Raw genomic sequence first — 19,509 nt, forward strand, 5'->3', positions numbered from 1 at the left:
CGTTTCGACTGCCAGAGGCACAAACAAATAGCCGTCCAATTCCGCATACTTCTCCCGTTTTCTCAGCGCCGCCACCTCAGCAGCTGCCCCTGCTGCCCTCACGGTGCGGCCAATGTGCGATGCAGCAAAAGTGCTGACGCATGTAGCGTCCCAAAGCAAGCACTTTCCTCTCCGCCAAGGCACCAGCGTCAACCCGTCCGGCCTCTTACCATCCGACCGGCTAAGGCCTGGGGGCTCAAGCATGCATGGGACATTCGCGGAAACAAGCGCCCTCCGGATCAGATCGTTAAGAGCGTGATGGCGTGGGAATCTCCCTGCACATCGACCACAACTCAAAGCGTGGTGGCCGTTGCTCTCCACCATAGTACCGCAGATGCATAAGTGAGGAACACACACATCGCAGCCCAGGCGAAGAGCCACCGCCACCCGCATCGAATCGTTGTGCAGGAGGGTGCCCAAATGCGGAGATGGAAGCGCGTGCAACCACGCCCCCGATTCCGATTGGGACCCCGCCAGCAGCTTCCAATTGTTATGTATCTGCAGTAATATGTTCTTCGAAGGCCGCAAAAATATTATGTGACACCCTCTTATGGCTCTGGAGCATTCCACGGGCTGTCCCGTACAAACGCATTTTATTTCATATATTACAACTTTTTTTTCGGCGCTTAACCTTTTGGACGCCAATGACCGATATATCTGCACCGCAGGTCCAACACCAAAGACGGATTAACCGGTCACTTACCACAGAGCAACATAGACCTACGTGCATATGCATAAAGTTCAATTTTAGTTTTGACACTTCGGTGACGTGGCGTCCGAGTGACAGCTTTTGTGTTTGACACGGCGTCAAAAATGTTATGGCTCCTCTTCACGTTGGGCCAACGCCAACGCCAACGAGGGACGCAGCCATGCGGTAGAATCCTCCCTTTAACGCATAAATGCGTCCCTCGTTGGCGTTGGCGTTGGCCCAACGTGAAGAGGAGCTATTAAAGATACTCGTATCAGGTAGAGCTACAAATAGGATCGTGTCAGATTTCCGCGACCTTCGTTGTGTAACATATTATTGCAGTAGACTGTACACAGTTTAGTAAGTACAAAACTACTGCAATTATGGCACACCCTGTGAACCAATTTCCACCTTCCATCACAAGAGGGTGCCCTGTTTATTGTTCCTTCGTATTTCGCCACCCGTGTTTATATTATGCCCAATCACTACCCCAGTGATATCTATCAACGCATATTTTACGAAAAATCTAAGCAAAATAATAAAAAAATAAAAACATTGGGGAGCGCGCTCTTAACTAATTTTTACGTCATTATTTCATCTCCTATAACAAATTAATTTGAGTCTTATTATTAAACAGTTAAGGTTTGGAATTGTTTGGAGTTTGTAGCGACAGTCGATTGTTTTATTAAAGGGGTTGCCAGTGTTATTGCAACGGTTTAAAAATAATTGATAGGTGATAATGACAGCGTAAATATTGCTGTATTATGGCTTGTGAAAATAGTTTTGAAGTGGGGTTTCATTTTACGCACTTAAGTGTGGTGAGTTTAGTATTATGCTAAAAATACATATAAAAAGTTGATTTTGCTTTAGGTATAAGCATATTGCATTATAGTTAGGGAGGCGAATAGGGGAATTTTTTGCAATACTCGAGCGTGGCAGTTTAAGATATGAGAGATACCTTAGACCTAATAGAACAACCTTGTAAAGTATTTAGCTCTATATGTAGTGACGCGCGCCTAGGATAGACGATCAGATTAGTAAAAAAAAATGGATAGTCTGAAATACTCGAGCGCGTCAGATTAAGATATTGGGGGTTGATTTTAGTGTTTAAAGACTAAATTTAACTAATCTGACGATAAGTCCTTGACGCCGCCGAGTTATAGGGTCGCGAACTTGTAAAAAAAAAACGTTAATCCGGCATTCTCGAGCGCGATTTTTTTATTTTTTATTTTGAAGAATATAATCTAAAACTTACTAAAAATACAAAATCTGCCGGTTTCCGCATGACCGGAAGTGTGGAGGAGCCATTTCGTCTTCCTAAGAACGCGTTGCGGCATATAAGTCGCGAACGATACATTTTACAAAAAAAAGTTTAAATAAACAAAAAAGGTAATTTTATTTTACACAAAAAAGGTCTCTTTACATTTTTGTCCAAAGTTAAAACTTTTTGACTTGAAGCATCATAAAATCGGTCAGATTAAGAGAACCCACCAACATTTTTGTCAGATTAAAAAAATATGCTTTCAGGATACCGAGATAAACCTCCCCTATGAAAATCTGACGCGCTCGAGTATTTCAAAAAAACTTTTATTTTTTGCATTTTCAAAAATTCATCGTAACTTATCGTCACGCCGAAATCGTCAGTTTTTTTAAAGGAAGCTTCCTTGGGGCCTACTTAACACCCCTTCCGAAAATCTGACGCGCCCGAGTAAATTTTTTTTTTTTTGCATTTTTGACTACTTTATATGCCTACCCCCACCACGCAAACCGGCAGATTAGTATACCGTTGTTATCAGAGGCACTCGGGGCATACGTAGTATGAATATCTGACGCGCTCGAGAATGCCCAAGTAACTGTTTTTTTTAACATTTTTGAAAAACCGTACACGCCAAACCCACCGCTAAAATGGTTTTTGCCATACGAGCTTTTCTCTTCGAAATTATTTTATCTTTCGATTTTGATAGGTCTCGACGGCGCCGTTGAATTACGCCATTTAGCTACCTCGCCTCCCTAACTATTAGGATAGGGATAAACCTATTATATACATACTTAATAAATGTATGAAACCGATTAATATTACGTTCGATTTTAGGATTTACTTACGTTATAATAGCGTATCTGGCTGAATGTATACGTGTATACCTTACATTTCAGGAAAGCGAATAATGTAAAATTTGACCCATACAACTTCAGGAAGTTACGACCAACTTTAATCATTTTCTTACATCTTTATTTTTATTTTATTTTCTTCGGGATGCTTACTGCATCATATACATCATCATTATCTTGCCCTTGTCCCATTCACTTGGGGTCGGCGCAGCATGTCTTTCTCTTCCACGCCTCTCTGTCGCCTGTATTCACTTGCATTCGTTTCATATCATCTCTCACACAGTCCATCCACCTTTTCCTCGGTTTTCCTTTCCTCGTACTTCCCTCCACATTCATTCGTAATACCTTTCTCGTCACATGACTTTCATCCCCCGTACCACGCTAGGCGATTTGCATACTGCATCATATACAACATTATACATAGGTTAATAGATACGTATATCTATTCCCATACCATTATTTAAATTATACAGATCATTATAAAAATGTCTTCAGTGTAATCTCTACTGTGTTATGTAACAAAATGTCCCTTACGACCTTTGGTTTACATTCTATATAGGTAAGCAAGAAATGAGAACGATAACTTCAAAAAAATCTTTTTTGACACATTATTGACATTATTCATTGAAGGTCGTGTCCCTGAAAGTTTACTAAGGCGTTTTGTAAGAACATGTTTCCATTTCAATCGAGATTTAGGGTTAAATACGAGTAGGGTTCGTTTTTTGTAATATTCAAAATAGGCGTCGTGGTTCTGTCAAATTTGCTATTAAATAATATATTATAGGACAATCTTACGCAAATTGACCTACTCTCACTCAGTAATTCTTGAGGAAGGTGTAGGTGTGTAATTTGTTAAGGTTTAAAACCCACAACATACATGTATAATTTAAATGTAATTGTATTGTATATATTATAATGTATTTATTATTAAAGAAATAAAAGGCTTAAAAAAAACACACACAATTATTGTGTAGCCCGTGCGAAGACGGGGCAGGTCGCTAGTAATAAGTAGATATGTCGTGGCTGGATCATTTCATGTCATTTGATGTTACTTATCGTAATGCTCGTACTTTGTTCCAAATTGAGGCAATTATAAATTAGATTATGTATCAACGTAGCAATTGGGATAGAAGGTAGGGATTGAAGCAATAATTATAATTACCCACAGGGGAGCGAAGTAAGTCCATTTATGGTACTTTCCTTACATACTTTAACTAACGTAACGACGACGTCTGTATGGAACAATCATGAAAATCTGGGTTTAAAAAATTAAAGCACGAAATCGATTTTTCAATAGTATTTTATTTACGTATTTGTTATAATTTTTAATTAACTTCTAGTATATAGTCTCATCTATACATTCGACTTTAATATACAATAATTGCCTTTGCAAAATCAGCCAGGCTTTGAAAAAGTGTTACATCGAAATAATTGAGCAAATTAAGGACATTGATAATTTGAAAATTGATTGTTTTGATTTTATTTCAATCAGTGCACTAGGATATTGATAATTAATAACAGAACAAAATGATTGAATAGTAAAACAAAACAAAACACATATTAAATCATCAATATAATTATAAACACAAAGCAATGATTTGTATTTAAGGATGTGTCAAAACGCAGTAGGTAAGTACCAGAATCATCACAATGTGTTTGTTGTATCTTAAACAAAAATTGTTTTAAATAAGGTAAGTTACCCTTACCTTAAGTGGCTTAAATAAATAAAAATACTGTTCTCCGAAAGAAAAAAAATACATTTGTACTTCTAACATTATTATTCAGAAATAAATTATGCTTGAGATATAAAAAGGTATGGCAACATATAAATGCATGGTTAGGACATGGCCACTGACACTAAAATCGCTGCGTTTTGTGCGAGCGTTTTTTCAACCGCAGATGAACGAAAACAATTGCTTCTAAGGCCTTAAATCTTACCTAGATCTAATGACGAAACTATTAATTTAAGTTAGCTTAATCCTTTATTATGTACAAATCAACATTATTGTTCAAATATTTTATTTACATTTAGTTAACATGTAGAATCGTTGTGAGTGATATTGGACATATTGTTTAGAGTACTTTTTTACTTTATTTGTAGCTTTTATATAACAAAACGAAGTGTGAAATTGGTGAAGAATCGTACAACATACTTGTACTCAAGTATGTTATGGTAATTATTATAAATAATAATTGAAAGACAACATCCATGAGGGGCCCCACTGATTAACAGTCCGCCGGACGGTATCGGCCTGTCAGTTAGAACAAAATTTTGACAGTTCTGAACAACTGACAGGCCGATACCGTCGGGCGGACTGTTAACAATGGGCCCTTTAATAGGATAAATTGCGAGCATAGATGAAATTAACATCAGGTTATTTGACCTTTTCCCTATTTACCCCGCCTAACCTTATTTAAATTATTGTTGAGAATATCTCACCAACCAAAATATACCGCTTTGAACTTTGATAATAAAACTTGGTACGACAAATACGTAAGCCACGAGGCTTGAAAGATACATTAATATTGGACTATAAATATCTACCAATACTTTACATTTACTTATGCACTAGGAACTTCAATATTTACAATATACACGAATCTAACGGCCTGATTAGAACTTTAAGATATGTACATCAAAAATTTGCTAAGGAGAAGACATGGATCGGATATGTCAGTGTCAAAAGTGACGTTTCTTCAAACAAAAACGCTACTTTTGACACTGACATATCCGATCCATATTCGTATCTTTAGCAATATTTTGACGTGTCTTCAAGTTCGAATCAGGCCGTAAGTCACAATATAATTTCTAATCCTACAAGAGGAAACCGAAAGAGGAACTTTGGAAAACACGAAATCGTGAAAAATAGGAAAAAAAGATGCGCAACTGGGCAATAACGTGGTGCAAATACGGACATATATTTGTTAAGATAATGGACTACTTTATAACACCTATGGGTAAGTGTACCCATTGTCTACAGTGGTGCATACGCCTAGGTGTAAAGGACACAAATGTTAAAAATACAGTCCGCTTTACCCCCAGAGGAACCAACACAAAACTGCAACACTGACAAACTTAAACAAAAACGAGCTCAATAAATAAACCGCTCGCGCAACTTTTAACGAACGCGCTTACGTGTCAGGTCAGAATATGACTGTCAGCGGCCGTCGGAACTCGCCGCCTTGGCTAGCCTGTGTGTACTGAGCTGGATATTGTGGCATGAGGATTCCTGGGGAGCCTTGATAGTAAGGAAGTGATGGGGATGGATTTGATCCTGAGGAGGAGCTGCCTTCAGTACGATCATGCCCCTTGACGGCTGTGTCGGGAGATTCAGCTGGGGAACGCGGGGATAAGCTCGACGGCGCTGGAGCGACTGAGTTTAAGCCAGCCATGGCCGCTGCGGACGCTTCAGAGTACATCTTACTGATGTCCATGGGATAAGACCGCTGCTGCTGCTGGTCCATGTACATGTAGGCCTTGGAGAGCGCGGCGGAGTCGAGGTAGCCCCTTGAAGGGTCGGGGTACATGCCGTAGCTCCGGTATTTCTCGGCCTCGATGGAGTACTTGGACATGTCCATTGTAGAACCCACCTGTAACAATAATAGGACAATTTAGTTCTTGGTAATTACATCCATAAATATAGGTAGGTCAAGTCTACGCTCTTTTATAAGAAAATCGTAAAGGTTTGTTACATACACATTTTGATAAGTGTAATTAAATAGTAAATAATTTAATCATAAAATGTTCCATTTTATTTTATTTCGATAACATATAAATGAAAGTTACTGAATGCGTTTTACGCTAATCGAAATGAGATGAATTTAATGTTAATGGCTTTAATGCATATGGCTACATGTCGAAATATTTTCCGATCACCACCTTCACAATCACAATGCATTTAAAAACATAGTTAATTTTATTTAAATTATTATAAAACGTATGAATGGCCACAACTGGTTTAATCCGGCTTTGCATTAAGCACCTCATTAATAACTTCATTCAAAATATAATTTATTTATAAAGTGATTCATACAAATTGAATGACACCTACAACCAAGAATGGCCTTTACGCCCTTCTTATTATTTGACTTTAGGTCGTAAGTGCCAGAGATGTGGACATTCATCATATTGCACCTTTGTCCACATTATGTTTTTAAAGCCGTTTGGAAAAGTGTGTGATTGTGTGACTACAAATCACTGGGACAAGGGCACAAATATATCGATTATTTGTAATTTAATGAACTGTGTCAGGTATTGTAGGAAAAATATTATATGAAGTATACACACCGCTCGTGCGCTGAACGAATAATATCCGTTTATGAAACACTAAATTAGCGAAGTACTTTCCGATTGCATCTTTTTAACTCTAATATTTTAGAGAATTTTAGATGCTCGATTTAAAGCTTTGTAATGTGTAGGTACATTTTTAACTGGATAAATAATTGAATAAATAGGTAATATAACTTTATTGGGGTAACTCTCGTTATACAATGGAAGCAATTAAGTTGTAGATGAATCAGTCTTAGAGTTACACCATTAACAGTCTGCAGCGATTTTGATAGCCCACGCAGTGCAACTGTTATTTATATACGTCATAATTTCATAGCCGTTTGACGTTTAAAATAATACTTGCCTTGCGTGGGCTATCAAAATCGCTGCAGACTTGTCTCGGTCTGACTCTAATTATGTCCACTTTAAAATGTTTTTTAATAAAACGGTCATAAAGGGTATCTACATAACACCTGTCATGTAGATAGTCCTGGTAAAGTATCTGTTGTACCTAACATGTTGCCCAAGTTAAGTGGAGAGGTAAGTAGATTACCTAAGTAATAACGGGTCTGCATGATATGATATGTTTGCTTGTTGATTAATTGATTATGTTTCCTCTTCATCAGGGCCGAATTTCCGCTTAGGCCAAAGGCCCGGGCCTTGGGACCTAGGCAATCTAGCATTAATTTTGAGATGGAGAAGAGGTCCTAAATTCAAGTGCCATAATAAGTGCCTAGGTGATAAATGAAACGAAAATTAACAGGAATCTAGTCAGGATTGCTTTAATTTTCTGTAAAAAGCAATCGTAAATAAAATACAAGGGTCACGGAGTATAAGAATATTAAGTTTAGTTTCATACCGAACCGTCTAGCGCGAGACGGATTCAAACAAGGCGCGATATTCGAAATTCGAATGAACATTTAAAACTAGGGGTTCTAGGTTTCTAAATGCTCTCCATTCTACCCAGCCGTGTGTCCCGCATTACCCCTAACATACGACCGCGCAGCGCTAAATCAGGCTTATCCAGCGACAGCACTTTACGTACTTACAATACACCGCTATTTTATAGCGTCGTAAACTGGTGACGCTGCTATAAGCTGTGTCCGAGCGTTAAAATTTTAAATTGTTTACGAGCAGGATTATCCAGGTTTGAAAGGGAATAATGTGGTAGAATTGAATGTCGCTTACGGCTTTCTGTGTTGGATAGGTGTGGTCTGAGTTTAGCCTAAGGGTTTGATCAGACTTGTTTATATAGACGATGGCAAATATGTAAGAAGTATAATAGTAAGACCAAACTCCACTCCAAAATACCACTAGTTTTAAATATTTAGGCAGCATCATAACAGGAGACTCAAGATGTACGCCAGACATAAAATCTAGAATAGGCTTAGCAAAACACACTTTTTACAACAAAAAATATTTAATGACTGCAAACATCACCATCTCACACACCATCGTCATCATCACATCTGCAGGCACCTTCTGGGCGAGCTCGCTCCATCGTAGGCCACGTCTACGCCTCGGCTAGTCTGTGGCCATGAGTAAGCCCATTCATAATAAAAAAAAAAAAAAAAAAAACAACATATCGAAGAAAACCAAGAGAAAATTCATTAAAAGTTTTATATGGAGCATAGCGCTGTATGGATGCGAAGCATGGACCCTGACACAAAAAGACAGAGAACTACTAGAAGCGTTTGAAATGTGGTGTTGGCGGAGAATGGAAAAGATCAAATGGACAGAAAGAATCACAAATGAAGAAGTGTTAAAAAGAGTAGGAGAGAAAAGGCAATTGTTGAGGACAATAGAGAGTAGGAGAGGGAAAATGATTGGTCATCTTATACGACATGACGCTTTTATAAATAACATAATAGAAGGAAAGATTGCAGGCAAGAGAGGAAAGGGAAGGCCGAGGTTATCCTCACACAAACACAAATAAAAGAAAAGGTAGCTGTAATGTCGTATAAGGAAATCAAGGAGGCGGCCCTGGATAGAGTCAAATGGAGAGAGCTACACCGACAAGAGTCCAACTCTTAAATTTACGACGACGATAATAGTAAGGCGTAAGAAGTATAATATTACTGTTACTATTCATGCTGTGGTACAGCTTTCTATTGATTGTCTGCTGAATAAGCTTTTCTTAAAAAGGTTTCTGACCCCTGCTTAAGGGTAAAAAGATGGCCGACAAATGAATAGCAATAAGAATACGGGCGATGTCAATGTCGTTCTCGTATTGATGAAATGCGTAATCGATACAACAGGTTGGGGACGAATGGAATTATTGATCCAGTTCTGTGGAAAGGTCGGCAGGCGTCGTCTTTTCATAAAATTTACTATACAGGCTGTAATCGTTAAGTGTAGCCAGGCGATAATTCCGTAAATATAACAGATATCAGAAAACTTCAAATTGATATCGAAAGAGCGTTACCCAATGAGTAAAATTACATTAATAACTTTTTTAAAATAAAAGTAGAAATATCCCAAACATTAAATTCAAACCCTCCCATACATTTAGTACGACGACTCACCCCTCAAAGAACGTCGGTGTCGTAAGAGATAAAACTGCTTGAGATTCATTATTTGACTTTACTTGGTCAGTCTTACGGGTTAATTTATCAAGAAAAATGCCCAAATTAACCATTACATGGCTAGGAATGTGCTTAAAAACCGTGGCTACAATTGATATGGAGGTTAATAATTTTGGCCGGTACTTACTGAACTGAATCTTGCCGAAAATAAACTGTCCATTTTGTCCCTCCCATACACAAGTTATTTAATGAAGATAACTACGCAGTACCCTTTCTTCCCATTGCTGTCAGATTCACAAACAAATAATACCTTAATTGAAACCGTATTGTACGGCGCTGCCTTTGTCCAACTATGACGTGACTAAACGGACTCTAAAGCAGTTTTAATTGATCTAACACGATTGAATCCAATTAATCGAATGCGTGTTACGATTGTGCTTATCGCGCATCGGCTTTCGCTTTCGAAAGGATTCGGCGAAAGTTTTTGACAAGTTTGAGAATGCCTTAAGGTGACAGTCCATTTCCAACGACAGAAGCACTACCATTCATTTTACTATGGAAATTGACAATAACACCGACGCGTTCGTCCTAATAGTGCAACTGCTGCTGCCTTTAGGTACTCGCGATTGATCGTATAAATAGTTCAATTGTCAAATTGGCTGTCAGTTTTCGAGGGCTAAGTTTTGGCTGATATTCTTGTGACTAATGTGAAGGAATGAACGTTACAATCGCGGCAGTAAAGTGGCGGCGAATGTCACTTTTATCAAGGATATTGTTGGATACATCTGTGGCAGCAACAGCAACAGTAATGCTGCAGTTGACATTTGAACGTCACCTTTACAAAAAGAGACGTGTCGTACACATTTTCATAAACTAATTACGGGTATTTTTTTTCTTCTATTATGGCTTTTGGAACCTTAGCCAATGTCAAGTTGTGAAGGTATTAACAGTTAGGGAAACAAGGAAATACGGATAATCGGGTAGTTTAGTGGTGTTTTATTTAGATCTCCGTTGACATTTGCTGGGACGTCAGTCTTTCTGTGACCGCAGCTGGTGAAACTCAGCTGAAACGTCGGAATTTAAGGTAAAAACAATGAAATTCGCGGTAGACCCGTTTGTGTAAAATATTCAATTTGTGTACAAAACGCCAGAGTTTAAAGTGTTAAAAAGAGACGAGTAAAATATGGTCCCATATTAGTCACAAACTCGTAAACAGCTAATTATCCATAGCCACGGGCAAACTATAACCCGGTGACCCACACCCCTTGTCCATGTCGCAGTCGGATCGTATAATCCGCCGTATTACATTACGGCTAGCCGTTTTCAAAAACAGGGGCGTTTTGAAATGCGGCGGTTTAACGATTAGCCGTATTGAATGCGGCTGAATGAGAATCCGCCGGAATGTATTCGGCGCCATACGTTCTTCAACACGGCTAGCCGTAATGTAATACAGCGAGTCATTAGCCGCCGCTTTGACAGTTTTTAGTTCCCATTTTTAACACTCGTGGCGCTGCCTGACAAACGCTGGGGTGTCCATCAAATCTGGAGTTTGTCGGACTTTTTCTTTTCAAAAAAAAATTTCCTTCGCAACTTAACTAGACGGAGCCCCGCTTCGCGGGGCTCCTATTTCTGAGCGGTTTGCCCTTCGGGCATCTGAAGCTACCTAACGAACCTAACCTACCTACCTATTGATTAAATGAGACGTCCGTGAAAACATTACACTTTGGGGAAAAAAGCGTAGGTAGATAATTATTAGGTTAGGTTCGTTAGGTAACTTCAGATGCCCGAAGGGCAAACCGCCCAGAAATAGGAGCCCCGCTTGCGGGGCTCCGTCTATTTAAGTTGTGAAGGAAATGTTTTGGAAAAGTAACACATGTAGTGCGGTGGGACCATGGTAGAAATAAATTAAATTGCAAACATTGTCAAATTCCGGTTACGTAGGCGACCGAAAGAACTGGTCACTCTACAATGTACGATGCGGCTAAACGTGGGCCGCCTTATTGAAGAACGTATCGCAGTGACAATCCGGCTAATCGTCGAACCGCCGCATTTCAAAACGCCCCTGTTTTTGAAAACGGCTAGCCGTAATGTAATACGGCGGATTATACGATCTGACTACGACATCCATACCATAATCGAATCACCACAATGCTCCAAAAAACGCGCACTCACCATTTTTAATACAGGTAAAATACTGTTCATACTCAATGGTAGCTGATTATATTGTTTCTCGGACGGGGGTCGATTCCAAACGTTAATCGAAAAAAATGCGTTTCATTCGATAGTTCGGGGTCTATTAAAGCAGCACAATGGTTGATGGATCGGGGGGCTACTGATAGGTTTTTCTTTTCAGTTTAGTAATAGGCTGTACAATATCTGTCTTCCTTGGAGAAAGTAATTTTGTGGATCTGATAGCAGCAGGGGTGTAACCCTGACTTCCAAAAAACTTCGTTACAGATTTTATTATGGCCGAATAAAAATAAACAAGGTTAATATTTGAAACTACTTATTAGTGTGTTCAATGAGCATCATAAATGGAATCAAATTTCCCGTTTCCTTAAATAGATAAATATAATTGAAAGAAACCATAATTTTATTAAAATTGGTCTTCTAAATCACATCATTGAAATTTATGAATTGCGATACATACCTATTGAGGTTTTATTTGTAACTTCAACTTCAAAACAAAATCGAGATTTTCCTTTTTTTCTTACTTAAGAGCTGTTGTACGTAAAATTTACCTAATCGTGTCTATTTCTCACAAATTACTATCAATAATTACCTATAAATTTACTTTTTCTACCCTACCTACATATGTCTTACCTAACCCTTTGCCTATGTATTAAGTACTTATGATTGTTGTAATAAATATCTTAATTTGTAAACCATAATTACCTATATGATTCTCATATATCCGGCTTCAATAATAAAATTAATAAACTATCCCTAACACTTCAGGCTATCAGGACATAAAGTGGTATTTAAATCAGAAACTATAAACAAATAAATATGCATCCGTTACTCGAATGAGTCACCCACGCCTGCAATCGTAAAATTTCTGGAGTGGCATCGGTATCCGATCTTTGAAATTCTATTTATATGTAATTTGCTATAGTTATGTGTTGTAGTTAGGCTAGCTTGACATATGCGTGCCAGTCATGGATATACAACCAACAAGCGCGGAATAATATACAACGCTGCCAACGTGCCATAGAAAGATCCATACTTAATATAAAATTAATCCAAAGAAAGAGGAGCAAAGACATAAGGCAAATAACTGGTGTAATCGACGCATTATCATTTGCGCAAAAATTAAAGTGGAAATGGTGTGGCCACACAGCACGAATGCATAAAGACAGGTGGGCAAAAATAACCACCCTATGGCGGGGCCCGTCGGGGACAAGGAATAGAGGGAAGGCTAAAGAAAAATGGCTCGACGAAATCGTGGCTACAGCCGGGCAAGACTGGTCACAGAAAGCAAAGGACAGGAAAAACTGGCTGTATCTGGAGGAGGCCTTCACCCGAAGAGGGGTCTCTACAAAATAATAATAATATATATATTTTTTTTACTTATTAAAACATTTTTTAAACTTTCTATGTAACATGTAGAGAATTAATAAAGGCTTTTAATTTTTTATTTATTTATTTATGTGTTGTAGTAGTAAGTAACTAGTATGTTGTACTTGCAGATTCTACTCGAATCAATCTAACATAGCAAGAGTCAGACCAAGATTTTATAGCAGAATTGATCTTCTTGTCAAAAAAATAGCAGTGTTTTATGTTTAAATTTTTTCTTAGTCATATTTTGAGAATTTGTATTTAATGAAACTGATGATTAATAAGTTCGAAGCCACCACTGTGTCTACATAACTTGCGCTTAAAAAGATCTAGCAGGTTATGCGACAAACTTATCTGTAATGGCGTCTCATTACTAATTTATTATTATTCAATACAATAAATTCTCGCTAATGGAGTTTTATTCAGTTTTAAACATAGATCTGCGAATCTTTATAGCTATATTTATTGCAAAAGTATGGTTGTTAACTTGGTAATACAGGGTGATCAAAAGATACGTTGACAAATATTATTTCTTTCTTACTTACCTACGTTTTTTACAAAATGTCAACTATAAGAAAACGTAATTTCCTCAAAACATACTTGTTACGCTTTGATTAATGCAAACACTTGTTAAAAATTATCAGAAATAAGCTGCTACAAAAAAACGACGTGTTTTTGAGCCAGCGTGTATATAGTTTAGAAGCTTTATTTTGCAAATAATAGATGGCGTTGGCGCTACACTCAGACATCAGCTTACGCAATGCTTAGTTGACAGTGGCTTTAAGTAGGTACCCTACACATTTAAAAATAAGGCCAATAACCTATAACCTAAATCAGAGCTGAACTGGACTGAGACATAACGCACCCCAGCTACTTGACACTAGCTTGTACAATTAATTCCGCCATCCTCCCCTCTGTTTGGCGTTTAATCTCCCGGAGATGTGTTTAACACTACGCCATCTACGCAAATGGGCGTAAGTAACACGTTACAGGGTGTACCTGGCATGGGGGTTTGAAATGGAAATTCTTAAACTTAAGCTTTAAGTATTATACATCCTCATAAATAGGCGCAAGTAAAACTCTATAGGGTTTAACAGCAAGACTTTTAATAAATGTGAAGTCTAATTTATAGGTAATTAAAGCTGTGGTTACATATAACAGACAAATATAAATGTAGACCGGCATAATTTACCAGAAGGAATGATCTAATCATTGTTCTGTCATGAAATAGGAACTTTTGATAAACAAATACCCTAAGTGAACCCATATGTAAATTACTAGTATAACTGGTTTCAAAGTCACTAAATAGTTTTTTCATTGTATTTTTTGCCAGTAATAAAATTAATTTAAGTAATTGACTTCGCTTGTCATACCTACTACAAATGGAAAGCTAAAACAACCTAATAAGTTTTAGGTACTTGAGGAACAAGGACGATCCTTGCAATTCAAGCTTCAATGACATACGCACCCTGTATAGATAGTCACTTACGTCGTTTTACATGGAGTGTGTGAAAGAGGGTTCCACCCCGGCCTTATTGGATTAACATTGCTTTTTGCCATTTTTAATTGTAATTTTTGATTGATATAAATCTGGTGGGTTGTTAAATATAAATTGTTTATCTTGAGAGGGCATACGCTTCAGATTACGGCTGGTAGTAACCGTCATTAAAATTTAAAATTTTAATCCTTTTGATGATAGGGACAAAAAAATACTTTGGACCCACAGTAACGTATCTTACTTAACACTATCTTTTATTTAATGTTTTGGGAGATCATTTGATGTCAGTTTAGTTTATGAGTTACTAGCGACCCACCCCAGCTTCGCACGGTTATACACCTAAACAACCTCTGGGTTGGATACTAATCCTATTAAGACCTAGTTTCCCCTATCGGTTCGAGGGTCAGATGGCAGCCGCTTTCGTAAAAATAGTGCCTACGTCAATTCTTCGGATTGGTTGTCAAGCGTACCTCAAGCTTCCATGAGCCGTGGCAAAATGCCGGGATAAGGCGAGAAAGATGGCGATGATGTAACTGGGCATATGTCGTGAAAGCCCCTTGTATTCGACTCCCTCGCAAAATGTTTGTTTTCGTAAGTCCTCAGTCAAGCGATGCGCCCCCCGATGAACAGATTAATGAGATCGAATCGAGAGCACCGCCCCATAGAATTAGTAACGATTCTTTATGAATATTGAGTTTAGTCCTAAAGGGCTATTCATAAATTACGTCATATCAAATGGGGGGGGGGGGGCTGGACATCGGATGATGTAAGAGGAAACGGGGTCATTCGAAGAATGATTTTTGGATGATTTTAGGAGAGGGGGGGTCAAAAATAGATGACGTAATTTATGAACAGCCCCTAAGTCCTTAAGTGATTAGCAGGAATAAGCAGCCGTTTTGGTAAAATATTATATTAATATTATTATGTGAACATGTAGATGCAGGGTAACGATATAAGGAAAATTAATGAAAATTAGACATGTGCATGTGTTCGTAATAATTTTCTATCGATATCAATTTTAACCTTTTTAAGTTTTGTTTCGAGTCTGCAAATATAGTCTGGTTTCCTTGTAATTTTTTCATGGCATTTTCCCTTAGTCAAAATGTGTATAAAGTCAATATACAAACTTAAATTTTGCGTTAACCCCCTCTTTACAATCATCACACACTAAGGGATAACCCGCAAGATGGAAACCTCATAAATAAAGGTAGACAAGGAGGGTAGAGAAGTTACAGACAAATGATGACATTAGTTACAATTACAAATAATCGGTCCTCGTTACAACACTTACAACAGTTACAACTGTTACCCGTCGCGTCGCACCCTCGCAGATTAATGTTATCGAGTGGTTTGAGATCCCACCCAAATTGGTGTAACTGACAGATTTTCTTTTAGAATTAGGGGTGAGTATTTTTTATACAAGCTAGCTGGTTTTGCGTAAATGTATACTTTAGATCGATTGTCTATGACAAAAATTTAAAAAATACAGCGTGCTTATACCTACTACTACTAGGTAGGTAGGTAAATAGGTACACTGAGAGAAAAATCATCACCAGGAATTAAATAACAGTTCTGTACTGGGGGAAAAAATGAAGTTTTAGTAATAATTATGGACGTTTCACTATATCTGTAAAGTTTATTTATTTCCACAAACAGCTCAGTAATCCCAAATATAATTTCAACAAACAGATATTAGAAATTGCAAGAACTAATAGAAATTACTAAAGTCAATTTGTTCCTATTAGTTAACTCTCCTTGTCCCCGGATTAAGTTTATTTTTGTAATTCTAAGTGTATTTTTGTTGTACTTTTCTCTCAGTGTAGGTACTTATTATAAGCATATGCATATTCTCTATTCCGTGAGCAATGTGAGCATGTGGAGTCAGTTATAGATATGTTAATCTCCTCTCTCTACTTGAGCGATATCAAAAAGTTACATTTTCTCTATCATGTCGTACCATACGCCTAACGAATTGATAAAAAATATCAACAATTTTCTGCCGGTAAATCTCAAACGCCTGCAAGTTATCCCGGATCCTACAAAAAATAATTACATCAACAACTTTTACACGCATTTAACGCATTTTAGGTAGTTAATAATCTTGTTAACAATACAAGTTTTTTACTCAAAAATATTAAAAAGGTATAAGGTAGAGATGAAGACAATATGTCGTGTCATTACACGCTTGTCCAATAATGGTGCATGACGCCGCAACGCTGTGAAACTTACTTACATGGTTCGTAACGGATACTACGCCCATATGGTTAAGTACGGCTACCATCAGTTTGTCATTGACATAAACGCTATCGTGAACATAATTTACTTTCTATATATCTCTTTCGCACTAATATGTCAGTACGAGCGAGATGCATATAAAGTAAATTACGTTCACGATAGCGATTATGTCAATGCCAAACTGATGGTAGCCAGGTGCTGAGAAATGCAGCAAAATGTATAAGTTATAAAACCTAAAGCCTTGAAGCCTGAATGCCATTATAAGGTTGTTTTTTTTAGAAAAAAAGCTGGAAAACTAGTTCATTAAATACTTCGTCAATGACCTACAATTCTTAAGGTCCTGACTCCTAATCTAGGGCGCCTTAATAGCCCCACCTTTTTTTTCTCAAAACATTGAGAGAGTTGTTCATGATTTGGTTATGCATAAAACGTTGTTTTAGCTGCCGATTGCCGGCATTCCATAAAACCCATATTACGACCAGTAGCCAATCCGATCGACAATTTGGCATATCGCATTCTCTACGCACGCACTTCTTATTTCACGCGATTTACCGAAGCACTAAATGGGTGTAAAAATAGCAAACCCGCTTAATGTGTGTAAAAGTGATTTTGCCGCTTCTGGCGCATTAATTATAATGTGCTCGATCATGCAACAGGTAATTATGGAAGATATCGGTTATCCATTAGCGCGATTTTGTACGGTTTGAAGATGGGTCTTGGCAAAAAAATGTGATGACTTTGTGATGTATTACATAGTATGCTAAAGGGAAGGCTATATCCCATAAGTAAACTAAGTTTACCCTAAGTAAACTAAGTTTACCCTAAGTAAACTAAGTTTACCCTAAGTAAACTAAGTTTACCCTAAGTAAACTAAGTTTACCCTAAGTAAACTAAGTTTACCCTAAGTAAACTAAGTTTACCCTAAGTAAACTAAGTTTACCCTAAGTAAACTAAGTTTACCCTAAGTAAACTAAGTTTTCCTTTAAGAGGATAGTAAAAGACCACTTTTCCGTATCACAAACGTAGTTCCCATTTTTTAATTATTGTAAGAATTAGGAGCGAAATAATAATTCACACAAATGTTTGGAAGCTCCAAACTCTTTTAGTAATTATAACATCAACAAATATTAACGGAAGGGGCATAGCTGTAGTTAAGGTAAAAATAAATTCCATCATATCAATACTTTGTATGGTGAGGCGCTCTTCGACTCAGAGAGTTAAAACAATTCTAGGTCCCGATATGCTGGACAGAAAATCTCAAGTGGGTCGTAAGAAGCTCCGAAGCATCTCATCTAACTCACACCTGAGGGCCACAAAACGCAGGCTCAGAGCGTATAATCTCCACGCTGATGCTACAAACGCTCACCGACCGCCATCGCTCATTAATATACGGTCGGTGAGCATGCACGCTTGTGAAGTTCGTAGCGTGCACGCTTGTGACGTTCGGAGCGTGCGATCCGTGGCGGAGGTATTAAAGTTTCTATATATGATATCACTAGTTTAATATATTTACCTGTGCATTAGGCGTGAGCGCAGCAGAAATGGCGTTTTGCTGCGCGGCTGCTGCCGCCGCCGCCGCCATACTGGCACCCAGCGGTCCGTACGCCGCGCCGTAGTAGCCGCCCATCTGGCCCATGCCACCTCCCATGCCTGTGAATAAAAAAAATATGATTAGTGATTATAGAAAATTATGTTCATTAATATTAATTTTATTTTAGAAAAATTAGAAAATTAGGTCAACGCCTACGAGAGAAAAGCGGCGACCCCAGGTCTGGCGCATTTTTTAATCCAGCGTATTTCGCTAGCCGTGTAAAGAGGAAACGCCAGCAGCGTGCTAGATACATTTAGCCGGGTACCTATGGCCTAATAGCATGTTATGTGTTGGCCCTTCATTTTATATTTACTTACCTAGTTATAAGTTTGTAAATTTCTGTTCCTATTTGTATTTAATAAATTAAAATAATGTTCATTTTCATTTTATTTTTAAGTAGATAGTCGTATTTATTGCTAATTTAGTTTATTATTCATGTTCTGTAATCGTTGTGTAAAAGCACTTTGATTACTTTGCCACACACGTAGATATAAAAACGAGACCTAAGGACCCTGTACCTGGCAGTTGGTGTGTCCAAAATTACTGCACTTAGCGCCACTTGCACCATCCCACTAACCCGGGGTTAACCGGTTAAACCGTTAACCCAGTGTCAAATTGTACTGGTAACCATTGGTTACTCCATGTTTAACTGATTAACCCCGGGTTAGTGGAATGGTGCAAGCGGGCCTTATGGAATTAAAACTGCACGAGGCCATGCGCGTGACGAGGAACAGAAGCCTATGGAGGAACCTCGTCTTCAACAGAACATGATGTCACGATCTCATCAATGACATAGATTAGAATACTCTTTACTGGCACGCCTCAGTAAAAGATACAGCTTCAAGAAAAACAACCTTAAACTGAGGAAGAATCGCCGTTAACATGACGTATATGTCCCGCTTTGGCTGGACTGTGGATATTTACGAATGGATTTATCGGGCACTAGACTTAAGGCTTTTTTGTATAACTCGCCTATTTTGTCACAAGTCACCACTG

General features: G+C 38.0%; 1 protein-coding gene across 1 annotated transcript in view; it reads right to left on the minus strand.

Annotated features, from left to right (window-relative positions):
* Positions 1 to 5,155: 5,155 nt before the first annotated feature.
* Positions 5,156 to 19,509, minus strand: part of LOC134664049 (transcription factor Sox-21-B-like) — a 70,048-nt gene continuing 55,694 nt past the window's right edge. The window contains exons 4-5 of the mRNA XM_063520619.1: positions 18,436 to 18,572; positions 5,156 to 6,427 (exon numbers count right to left, since the gene is read on the minus strand). Coding sequence (XP_063376689.1) covers positions 5,981 to 6,427; positions 18,436 to 18,572 — 584 coding nt within the window. The 3' untranslated portion in view covers positions 5,156 to 5,980. The remainder of the gene's footprint in view (positions 6,428 to 18,435; positions 18,573 to 19,509) is intronic.

Source organism: Cydia fagiglandana, chromosome 4 (genome assembly GCF_963556715.1).
Source record: "Cydia fagiglandana chromosome 4, ilCydFagi1.1, whole genome shotgun sequence".
Lineage (NCBI taxonomy): Eukaryota > Metazoa > Arthropoda > Insecta > Lepidoptera > Tortricidae > Cydia > Cydia fagiglandana.